Here is a 12,783-nt window from a genome sequence, read left to right on the forward strand (position 1 = left end):
TATTTCTGTTCTCCTTCCCAGGCTAAAAAAGAATCTGCCATTATAGTAATTTCAGAAATACAAATTGCACAGAAAACTTTGCAATGATAGTATTCCATCATTGGCCCAAGAAAAATCAGTGACAACTAATGTACTGTTGTAATTTCATGGTATTGTGGAAGAAAATGTAAGGTTTTCATTCTGGGATTCAAAATCTAGGACCCTGAACATTTCAGCTTCCTTTAAGTTTATTTTGTTTTAAAACATCTCTCAAGATATCCTTGTTAAAGTGGAAAATCCTGTTTCCTGATATTTATTACAGAGACATTGGTGCTTCAATGTGCTCTATAAATCCAGGATTTCCCCCCTAACTAGAAAAGGAATCATGTTGCAAAAATCACTGAAAAGACAAGCTGCACAATGGAATATGCACACTTGCTTAATTGAAATAAAGTACTACTGTATTTCTTTCTCCTTGGCTTAGATAGTCTGATGATTTCTTTGTCCAATACCACAGCAATCACAGAGCATCTAACAAAGATCCTTGATAATAAAAATAACTAAATCCCGAATTTAAGAAACATAGTTTGGTTATGTATTTTGTTAGGATTCAAACCCGTTTAGTGGTTCTCATTTAGATCATTATAGAATCCAGGTTAGGCATCCACTATTTATCCAACTTCAAGTATAATACACTTAAAAAGGAAAAATGTATAATCCCCAAATAACCATACTGTCTAGTGGTTCAGGCTGGAAATCAGGAGACTGTGAATTCTAGACCCAACTTGGCCTGAAAGTCTATGGAGAATAGAATAGAATAACAGAGTTGGAAGCGACCTTGGAGGTCTTCTAGTCCAACCCCCTGCTTAGGCAGGAAACACCACACCACTTCAAACAAATGGCTATCCAACATATTCTTAAAAACTTCCAGTGTTGGAGCATTCACAACTTCTGGAGGCAAGTTGTTCCATTGATTAATTGTTCTAACTGTGAGGAAGTTTCTCCTTAGTTCTAGGTTACTTCTCTTCTTGATTAGTTTCCACCCACTGCTTCTTGTCCTACCCTCAGGTGCTTTGGAGAATAGCTTGACTCCCTCTTCTTTGTGGCAACCCCTGAGATATTGGAACACTGCTATCATATCTCCCATAGTCCTTCTTTTCATTAAACTAGACAACACCCAGTTCCTGCAACCGTTCTTCATATGTTTTAGTCTCCAGTCCCCTAATCATCTTTGTTGCTCTTCTCTGCATTCTTTCTAGAGCCTCAACATCTTAGAGATTCTCAATCATCCAGGTCATGGCTTTCCCAAAGGTGCTGTTTTCAAGAGGCAACTGGACTTTCTGGTTTTCTTTGAAGACGTTTCGCTTCTCATCCAAAAAGCTTCTTCAGCTCTGACTGGATTCCATTCCCTACCATCTAGCCAGAGCTTAGCAAGCTTCTTGGATGAGAAGCGAAACTTCTTCAAAGAAAAACCAGAAAGTCCAGCTGCCTTGACAAAAGCATCTTTGGGACTTGCCTGAAAGCCATCTGAGAGCCAGTTGCTCTCTTTCAGTTGAACTCACAGGGTTTTTGTTGTGAGGAAAATAAGAGGAAGAAGGAGCATTAGACATATTTGCCGCCTCTGAGTTGCTTATTAAACAAAAATAAAGGTGAAATATAAAATAAATTAAAAACCAGATTCTACCAATAGGACTGGAACGATTATATAGCTGTGTTCCCCACAACAATCTACATAACCTTTTTAGTGTGATAACAGAGCTCACACGTAAGTTGCATACAAGGAAAATCAGTACAAAATGTTTTATAGATGGCACCTGGCACCAACAAGGTTAGCTAAAATCTCAACAAAATGCTGGAAATGTGAATCAATACATGGAACAAACTACCACTTATGGTGGACCTGTGAGGAGGCTAAACATTTTTGGGGAAAGGATCAAAAAGTGGCTAGAGGTAATAACAGGTGTTAAAATAGAATGGAAACCTGAAGTTTTTTTTTATTAGGAATAACGACTGTGAAATATAAAAAAGAAATTCAGTGTTTAATTATGGTAAAATTCAGTATATGATTATGGCGGCAAGGATTGCCTTTGCCCAGAAATGGAAAAACAAATTAATTCCAAGCGAAGATGAAATAATAAGAAAGGTTATGGACGGTGCTGAAATGGACAAATTAACAAAAGAAATCCAGGGAAAAGAAGAAACAGAAGACTACCAGATATGGGATAAATGGTATAGGTGGATGGAGGAAAGAAACAAGAATCGATGAAGGAAGACAACAAAGCCCAAAAATAGTAGTTAAGGAGAATTAACATATATATGTATCCAAGTGGTTTAAACTTACTAGAGGTAATCAGCCAATATAGCAGACAGAAGAGTAAGGTAAGAGGGTTAAGAATGGTGAAATGCAAATGAAATATAATAGAAGGGGAAACAATATAAGGTGAGCGATATCGATTGGCAATTGCTATTAGAAAGAACAGGAAGCTCCTGTTCGTATTGTATTGTGTAAATGTGGTGTACGTCTAAGTTTTGTGTATGTGTATTTTACATGTTTGTAAATAAAATAATAATAAAAAAAAACCAGAGCTCACATGTGTGGGAAAGGACCACAGCTTTGGGATAGGCTTTTTTTGAAGTCTGCTTGGCATTTTTGAGGGCACATTCCAGCCGCTTCAAAAAATGGTGGGTCACTAGGCCTATGCCTCTCATAAAAAAGGTTGTTATTATGGAGGCACACAATCACAGGGTTGTACGATTAGTCTCTACCATCTGACTCAGTGCTTCAGTATTTTTTTTTCTAAACAGTTGATTACATTTCCAAAACATCATAGGCTGCTGCTAATTAATTATTTTTTAAACATACCCATGGGGACTATGTAGTATCCAGAGATATTCTTATAAATAAAGAGTATAATACAAGCTGGTGCTTTGCTCCGCAGCATGCCAGCTCCCAATTTAAATCTTTTGTAATAGTAAATAATCTAAAAGGCATAAAAATAAATCAGGTGGACTGCAAAGCTTGATTTATTTAAGGTCACTTTGGGGCCTATCTGCAACTTATTGCTTTAACTTACGACAAACTACTGTATTTTTCAGAGTATAAGAGGCTCTGGACTATAAGACACACCTACCTTTTGGGGGGACGAAAACAAGAAAAAAATTCTGCCTCTGCCTACTAGCATCCATCGGTATTCATCTGGCTAGCGTCCTTGCAGCAAACAGCAAACAGCCTGGTCAGGTTCAGCATGTTATTGGAGCCTGATCTAGCACGAATAGCTGATTGGCTGTTGGCCTGACGGAATACCGCCAATTAGCTGTTCCAGGCTGCATGGATCACCAGACCCCATTACTGCCTCCGTGTGCCGGCCTACGCCCTCCACATTTTAGATCCGTTCCAGGCTGTGGAGATTGCCACAGCACATCATTGCCAATTGCCATCTCCGTGCATTGCGTTTTTGGCCTCCGCACATCCCATTTTTGGCCTCCACGTGTCACATTTTTGGCCAGTTCCAGGCGGTAATTGGTTGAAAATGTGACACACGGAGGCCAAAACATGATGCACGGAGGCCAAAAACATGGCAGATGACGATTGGCGGCAATGTGCTGTGGCGATCCCCGCAGCCTGGAACGCATCTAAAACCTGGCATGTGGAAGTGGAAAACATGACACGCGAGGCCAAAAATGGGCAGGGCTTTGGTACCATTCAGTGTATAAGACACACCACAATTTTCACCCACTTCTAGGTCTTATACTACAAAAATTACAGTATGTGTTTCAATAACAAAATTTAATTTCTACTCTTTCCAATGAAATCCGGAAACACTTTAGTCTGTTACTAAAAAGCTAATGCTAGCTAGTATAATAAATACTGTATTCAAGATGTCCACATTCTGACCTAACATAAGGTGGGTTAACATAGTTCTGTACCTAATATTTCATTTGTCCCTTGTTCAGTGATAAATAATTACCTCTGCAAAAGTGCCACATACAGCTGGCCTCTGATACCGCAGAGAAAAGATTTCTCCAATAAAATTAGATCATCATATCTAGGACAACTTTCCTGTTCCAACACAACGCCCTCTTTGAAACCAGCTCTCAAATGCCACCGCTGACAGGTATTTTCAGTTACAGGTTAGGCTGACAAAATCTTACCGATCCTGTTATTTGATGGATCAGGGACCATCTTAAAAGCTGTACCAAATTTAACAGATAACTATTCTAGTTGTGAAAATGATATTTAACTGTGCAAAAGGCTGGAGAAGCTTTGTAGGAAAGGCTACAGGAAAGGACAAAAATAGAGGCAATTTACAGCTCTTTCGCTAGCCATAAAATTTGCACAGGAAAAATAGCTACACCCATTGCTAAATGCCATTTGCAATTTGCGCTCTTCACCCCTCCCCTTTTTAATCACTGCTGAAAGTTCGGTCTAAAAATGAATTTGTGTCAAACGTATTTGTGTCAATTTGGCATGACTCCACTCTTCCTGGGGACTCAAAAGCTTATTTTTGTAAACTTACTAATTAAGTAAACACGTATCCTACATGGATTGAAGAAGGAATTTTCAATCAGGAAACTGGGCTGAATGAGATAACGATTTCCCCCCCATAAAAGGACTTTAAATTAAAATGTGTTCCAAAGGGTGCATTTCTATCTTGATATCAATTCTTTTCCTCGCCTCCCACATTCCTGGGTCATGAATCCCCTTTTAATGGGGATGAGGATATTTCTGTTGAATTAAGTCAATATGCACTGAATATGCAAATTATCTCTCTCTCTTTTCTTTCAGGATTAAAACTGTTTTTTATATAGGTTTTAATTTCACGAAGTGAAGAAAATGTAAAGCTGGGGAGGATTGCATTTCATTTCATTCAGTTTATTTTCCTTTTGTGGGAATATGATAAATTGGATAAATACCTTCACATCTTATTCAGTTCTACCTTTGTCCCATCCTGTGAGTCTCAGGTAAAATCAATTCAAATATTGAGAAAATGAGAGTGAGATAGAGCTGATAGAGATGGAGATAGATAGATAGATAGATAGATAGATAGATAGATAGATAGATAGATAGATAGATAGATAGAGGGAGAGGGTGGGAGAGGGAGGAACATCTCTTTGGCTGATCAAAGGTGTTTAAAAATGGAAAATTCCCTTTGAGGAAGACTAACCAAATACTGAAAGTTGAAATCCTTTGTAGATTTAAAACAGCAGTGTCAAACTCAATTTCATTGAGGGCCACATCAGAGTTGTGTTTGACCTCAGGTGGTGGTGGCTGAGGGGGCGGGCCAGCTTGATGTTACTCGCCGAGGCTCCGTTTTCACCCGCGACAGCCTCCTGCAGCCCTCTGCCAGCAAAAACCGAGCTGGGGGGGGGGGCGCCTGAGCTCCGTTTTTGCTGGCAGAGGGTTGCAGGAAGCTGTTGTGGTCAAAAACGAATCCTGGGAGGGTAGTGTTCAGCTCTCCTGAGCTCCGTTTTCACTAGAAGAGGCACCATGGGCTGGTCCTTCACTGTTTCCAGGGTAGCCCTGCAGGCCAGAACTAAGCATCCTGTGGGCCAAATCCGGCCCACGGGCCTCAAGTTTGACAGCCCTGCTTTAAAACAATGTTTCCCAACCTTATTCATTTTAAGATGTGTGGACCTCTACTCCCAGAAAACCCCAGCCAGCAATGCTAGTTGGGGGTATTCTGGGAGTTGAAGTCCACGAATCTTAAAATGAATAAAGTTTGGAAGTACTGCTTTAACAGAACCATTTTATATGAACAAACTGGTAGCCTATACTACAATTTTCATGGATACTGAAGGAACTGCAGCAAATATGTAGCTGCTTCTTAGCATATATGAAAATAGGTCATATCTATTGCTGAAACAAATATTAGTGCATTTCAAATGCAACTCGTTTTGTTCTGCAGAGCAGTGTGTATAGCAGCACACAAGTGAGCAGATATAATAGCAACTCCTTACAATCTTCTTGAGCATATGGCAATTGTTAGTTGACCTTGTCTAGCGTTGGAAGCTAAGCAAGATTAACTTTGCTGAATCATAAGTTGGGAACCACTAAGGAATCTGTAGACTAGACTGTTCAAAAGGAACAACGGCAAAACCATTTCTTTATTTTTGGTGAAAAGAAAACAAAACGACATGGATGTCCTGACAGTCACCAAGAGTTGAGTTGACTTTGGATCGTGGAAAATTTACTTTTTAATCTTGAAAGCTAACTTCTCAGCTGCCCCAGTGTGCTCGGTCAGTATTAAACATGCTTAGAATTGTATCTGCAGTGATGCTATCATCCCAGTAATAATGTATGGCTTTGGGGGTTGGACCATAAGGAAAGCTTTTGAATTGTGGTGCTGGAGAAGACTCTTGAGAGTCCCTTGGATTGTAAAGGAGAACAGACCAGTCAATCTTGAAATCAATCCTGACTGTTCTTTAGAAGGACAGATACTGAAGCTGAAGCTCAAACACTTTGGCTACCTAATGAGAAGAGGACTCATTGGAAAAGACCCTGATGGTTGAGAAAGATTGAAGGCTAAAGGAGAAGGGGATGGCAGAGGATTAGGTAGCAACAGCAACATTATTTAGACTTATATACCGCCCCATAGTGTTTTACAGCAATCTCTGGGCAGTTTACAATCTTATAATTATTTAGAATAGAATAGAATAAAATAGAATAGAATAGAACAAAACAGAATAACAGAGTTGGAAGGCACTTTGGAATCTTCAAGTCCAAACCCCTGCTTGGGCAGGAAACCTGCACCACTTCAGACAAATGGTTATCCAATCTCTTCTTGAGCCGAGGTGGTGCAGTGGTTAGGGTGCAGTACTGCAGGCCACTTCAGCTGACTGTTATCTGCAGTTCAGCGGTTCTAATCTCACTGGCTCAAGGTTGACTCAGCCTTCCATCCTTCTGAGGTGGGTGAAATGAGGACCCAGACTGTGGGGGCGATATGCTGACTCTGTAAACCGCTTAGAGAGGGCTGAAAGCCCTATGAAGCAGTATATAAGTCTAACTGCTATTGCTATTGCTATTCTTAAAAACCTCCAGTATTGGAGCATTCACAGCGTCTGGGGGCAAGTTGTTCCACTGATTAACCGTTCTAACTGTCAGGAAATTTCTCTTTAGTTCTAAGTTGCTTCTCTCCTTGATTAGTTTCCATCCATTGCTTCTTGTTCTACCCTCAGGTGCCTTGGAGAATAGTTTGACTCCCTCTTCTTTGTGGCAACCCCTGAGATATTGGAAGACTCCTATCATGTCTCCCCTAGTCCTTCTTTTCATTAAACTAGACATACCCAATTCCAGCAACCATTCTTTATATATATTTAGCCTCCAGTCCCCTAATCTGCATATTGCTCCAAACCATCTTGGTTTTTATTTTTCGACCTAGAAAAGATCAAAGACTGAGTCAACTTTGAGCCCTATCAGGATCGAACTCCAAGCTGTGGGCAGAGTTTGCCTGCAATTAACCAGAGTACGACTAGGGCTCCTATGGTTAGGAGTTAAATAAGTGGTTAAATACTGGCTAGATAGTATCTTCTAGTGCTATGAACATGAATTTAGGAAAACTCTGGGAGACAGGGGAGGACAAAGGAGCAGGGCATGCTGTGTTCCACGGTGTTGCGAGGAGTCGGGCATGACTTAGTGACTAAACAACAATGATGCCATCATAGTGTTCTTATATCCCTGTTGTAAGTACAGATGCAATATAATTGGGGGCCAGAATCAAGAGTAACCTAAAGTCATTGCTTCTGCTGGACCTGCTCTACTGGACCTGCTCTTCAAATCATAGTTTGAAGAATATTTTTACTTAGTGAGAGAATTCATTCTGGTGGTGATTAAAAGTGGTAGAGAAAAAAAACAGGAAGAAAGGAATTTGCTATAGGAAGAGAAAAAAGGAAAACGTAGCTGACTCCAAATGTTGGTGAATCAACAGAGAGGTGGATTTGTTCTGAAACCGAATTCAAGAAATGCAGCTCTCTTGCATAGGCTACATGCAGATTTGCAGGACAGCATTTTTCAGCCTTGCCAAAATCTCATTTGCTTGTAATCCGTGATTGCAAAGGACTGAATTGCTTTGCTAGGCTCAAATGTCAAACTAATACGGGAATCTTCTATTCTCCTGTCTTTACACCAGGACTTAGAGAAGGCTGTGCTTATGTATGCAAGGCTGAACCACGGTTAAGCATTACCACGAAAAAACAGAGGGGAAAAAAAAGAGAGTGGAGATCAGGATCTGCAAAATCGAGCTAAGGCTCCACATAAAGGCACTTAAAAACGTGGCTAACTCATTTTAATTCTCAGTCAAGTTTCTGACATTTGCCTCCTTAATCTGAAATAGCTACTGCCTTAAGCCCAAACTCCCCCCCCCCCCCTTTCCTCCAGACATCCATCAAAGACTCTGAAAACATCTTGGAGCAGAAAGGCTGCCTGAGAAGAGGAAAAAGTTTTATAGTATCACTTTTTCAAAACATGATATTTTTTTCCCAGGAAAGGGTCTTAAGGAACCCATTTACCATCAATGACAAGCCAGTTGATTTATCTCAGCTATCAAAAAATGCCGAGAAGCCTCCAGTCTACCTGAGACCACATTTCCTAGCAAGTTAAGATGGCTGCAAATTTGTCAGCCTGTCATTTCTTCCTACACCAATCCCAGAGACAAAGACCCTGGTTCCTCAGGGAGGTAAAGTTATAAAGAAGTTGAAAGTCTCTCCTTCATCCGATCTCTCTTTGCAGAGGCGCTTGCTTTGCTAAGTACCTGCAAAAATCAAGACCAGACACAATCCAAATACGCAGAAAAGCCGGGCTTCAGCTCTAGCTATTATCTGAAAAATTGTTACTCACCTCTAGTGTGGTCAATACAATCTTCTCAACTGAAGAAAAATAAGCCTCCCACAAGAACTGTGTCTGCTGTCTAAGTGCTAGGATTTTATCCTGATGGATAGACCTGATTGTAGAAGGGATCTGTAACACAACACAGAAACAAATAAGGCACTCGAAAACTCAACAACCTGGGAACATAAAGACACGACGAGGGGCGTTTTCAGACAATCCGTTTATAGCCCAATCGGGTTAGATTTTATACATTGAGTCTGCAATGCATTTGGCTCTCATCTATGGCATGCAAATCCACATTGTCAGGCCATACCAGCCGGGATAGCAATAATTGGAAATAGAGTTATATGGATGTTAACACTGTGTCTCTTTCTCACTTCTGACCAGAGAAGCCCATACTTTTTACATTTACGATAATTCTTGACTCACAACCATTCGTTTAGTGACGGTTGGACATTACGGCTGCACTACAAAAAGTGACATAAATCATGCGTGACCCGTCAAAACCGCGGTCCACTAAAGCGCGCCCGATCAAAGCGCGTATGTGACGTCATCAGCAGCGCGACAAATAAAATTAAAAATAAATTAAATTAAAATTAAAATTAAAATTAAAGCAAGCCGATTCACATAAAGGTAAGGGTTAGGTTTAGGGTTAGGGTTAGGTTAAGGGTTAGGGTTAGGTTTAGGGTTACGTTAAGCATTAGGGTTAGGTTTAGGGTTAGGTTAAGGGTTAGCGTTAGGTTTAGGGTTAGGTTTAGGGTTAGGTTTAGGGTTAGGCTTAGGGTTAGGTTTGGGGGGGTTAGGGTAAGGTTTTTGCGTTAATTTTAAATTTACCGCTCACAGTGTGCCGTTTTCGTCACGCTGTGATGACGTCACGTACGCGCTTTCGTCGAGCGTGCTTTAGTTTACCGCGGATTTGTGGTGGAACCAAATTATGAGAATAGAATAGAATTCTTTATTGACCATGTGTGATTGGACAGATAAGAAATTTGTCTTTGGTGCCTATGCTCTCAGTGTACATAAAAAGACAAGATGCATTCGTCAAGAATCATAAGGTACAACACTTCATTAGCAGATTTTTAAATTATTTTTTCCCTTCTACAACACCTTACAGTCATTATATCTACATTGTTACGCCATCATACCTGTACATGTATATACTATTTCGCTTCTATATTTACACATCTTTATACACAGTTCTATATCTATTTATATATATTGTTTTTTGGCTTAATTAATTTTATTCTTGTTTTGCAGCCATTTGTACCAATTGCTCCAAATTTCATAATATTCCGACTCTTCTTTATCTTTTAATTTCAGTGTTAATTTGTCCATCTTTTTTATCACTAATTCGTCCGAGGGGGTACAACACTTAATGACAGTCATAGGGTACAAATAAGCAATCAGGAAACAATCGATATCAATATAAATCATAAGGATACAAGCAACAAAGTTACAGTCCTGCAGTCATAAGGTTTCGTTTTATTTATATGCCGCCCTATTCTCAGCGGGACTCAGGAAAGCCTCCAGAGCCTGGGGATGGTGAAAATGCCCCCTTTGTTGTGGTGCAGGAGGCCGATTAGGTCACACCCATGTCCACCCAGCAACCGGGTAGAGAACGAATCAATTAGGGTATTTTTAGGAAACCTGACACCCATTGCTGAAACTTTTGAAGCCCACCCTTGCAAGTAATCCGTGTTTAGTGACTGCCTTGGAATATGCCCATGGTGATGTGATCAATGCCTGAATTTATGACCTTTGCAGATCTGTAAAGTAAAGATAAGTTGAAGTAAGATCACAAGCACAGTCAAGGCTTCACTCAGTAAACAACCAAATTGCTTGTCTCAGATATGGCTGCTAACCGAGGAACTATCTGTATCAAAGAGAGATGCCAAGTTTCTATAAACTGTATGACCTTTAGGCATCTTGCATAGCAGACAGGGAAAATAAATTGATTCCGATTCATCTGATTTGTAGATCTTCTTCTATCTATGTGTACATAGGCTCTAAAATAGGAAAAAAATAAATCCTTCTTGATATTCCATTTATTGAAAAGGGGGCTATTTCAGTACGGCACCTATTTTCTCATTAGGCTGCTGCGTTCTCCCTAAGCCTTTCAAATGATTCATTTTTTCCTGGGCTAATTATGCGTAAAGCATCTGCCTATGTTTGCTTTTGATTTGTGCCATTTTGCATTTTCCGCTTACACATTAGATTATAGCCAACAAAAGGCGTTTTTCGCTCATACATATTCTCTCATGTTTTTACCCCCAAAATGCATTCCGATAAAATACTCTTAATTAGAATACATCTGTTCTTTACATAGCATCATCATGATTTCATAGACAATGGGGACAGTGAGGAAACAGCTTAAGGGCAACAATTTTCCTAGGCCAAATTGTGTTTTGTCAAGAGGTTCATTGAGTTGAAATCTGTAATTGTATGCGAGAATGGCCTTGGGAGACTGGAGGAAAAGCAGCAGACTGGCGAACCATTATCTCAGTCCATAGAAGGAGGGAGAATATGGGGATCATTTCAGAAAGGATATTTCCTAGTTTTTCGGAGAGTAAAAGGAAAGGGTCGGAGAAATACTTTCAGTCTTACATGATTCTGTTATCGTAACTTCTGAGCTAGTACTCCTGGTTGTGTTTCTTATCTGGACTACTTTGCAGAGTTAACAAAGCCGTTCCATTTAATATCCAGTTTTGCCTAAATTGCTGAGCAGTATCCCATGTTAGTCAGTGCACCTTTCAGCAAGCTATGGTGGGCTTCCCAAAGCAGGAGGCAGAGGACATGCTATTTTCATTCATTGGTTCAGCAAGGGCATGAGAAGAAGCCAAGATATCCTATGGTAACCAACATTGTCTTGAGCCTCCAAGAAAAACATTGCAAATTTTTGTTAGTGTTTCCTCTGAAGCAGGAACCAAACGGGCTCTCCCAAGATGGATGGAAATTCCATGATCTGATGCTTCATGCAAAGATGGCACCAATCTGCAGCTCTGTTGAATGTGGAAGAAGGCCAATAGGCAATCATTTTAACAATCTGTAAATCTACATTAAAGCGAGGGTCACAAGATAGCTAAAAATGAGAATACGAGACCCACTATCAGGCTTCCCAGGTAGATCATATAGGAAACATGAGCAGATGAGCCATTTATATTTCACTGTGAGGTAATAGCACCAGAATGTTCGAAGTCTGAAAGTGTAAATATCCTGCCCTCTCCTTTACAGCCTGAGAAGTTAGGGAGAATCCATTTGGAACCTCTTTCTACTTCCATTGTCCACTGGCTTCCCTTATCTGACCATTCCTTAGGCAGCATTTCTTCCTCACCCTCCCCAAAGTCTTTCTCACACTACATTACAACCATCGACACCAATGCAAGAAGGCAGCAATTAGTCATGCGAGTCAACATCGAAGTAATCCTATCCTCATCTATTGGTGATATGAAGATCTTCCTGGATCAAGCCAACACTGGAATCACTGAAATGTGCAGGCTATGGCTTGAAAGTGCTTCATAAGGAATGTAGAACCTTAAACTGTGATGAGCAAGACTTATCCACTACCTTTAAATGGAACTCAGATTCATTCAATGAATGAGACTTGAAGGAATGACTATTTAGAGCAGGGGTGTCAAACTCAAGGCCTGGGGGCCAGATCTGGCCTGCAGGGTCTTAGATCTAGCTCGCGGGGCTGCCCTGGAAACAGCGATGACCGGCCCGCGATGTCTCTGCCAGCGAAAACAGAGCTCAGGAGGGCTGCACACCGGTCCTCCTGTCTTCCGTTTTCGCTAGCAGAGGGTTGCAGGACACAGTCGCAGCTGAAAACGGAACTCAGGGGCCCATTTTTTCTGGCAGAATGCTCGGGCCACCACAGGAGCCCTCAACACGAGTGACATGGCCACCCTGGCCATGCCCACTCCACCCCCCCCCCAAGGTCAAACACAACCCTAATGTGGCCCTCAATGAAATAAGAGTTTGAC

At 40.7% G+C, this 12,783-nt stretch overlaps 1 protein-coding gene across 1 annotated transcript in view; it reads right to left on the reverse strand.

Moving 5' to 3' along the window:
- The window catches only part of EXT1 (exostosin glycosyltransferase 1), a 337,038-nt gene that overhangs the window by 24,773 nt on the left and 299,482 nt on the right, over positions 1–12,783 (reverse strand). Inside the window, exon 4 of the mRNA XM_032223383.1 lies at positions 8,813–8,932. Coding sequence (XP_032079274.1) covers positions 8,813–8,932 — 120 coding nt within the window. The remainder of the gene's footprint in view (positions 1–8,812; positions 8,933–12,783) is intronic.

Source organism: Thamnophis elegans, chromosome 8, assembly GCF_009769535.1.
Source record: "Thamnophis elegans isolate rThaEle1 chromosome 8, rThaEle1.pri, whole genome shotgun sequence".
Lineage (NCBI taxonomy): Eukaryota > Metazoa > Chordata > Lepidosauria > Squamata > Colubridae > Thamnophis > Thamnophis elegans.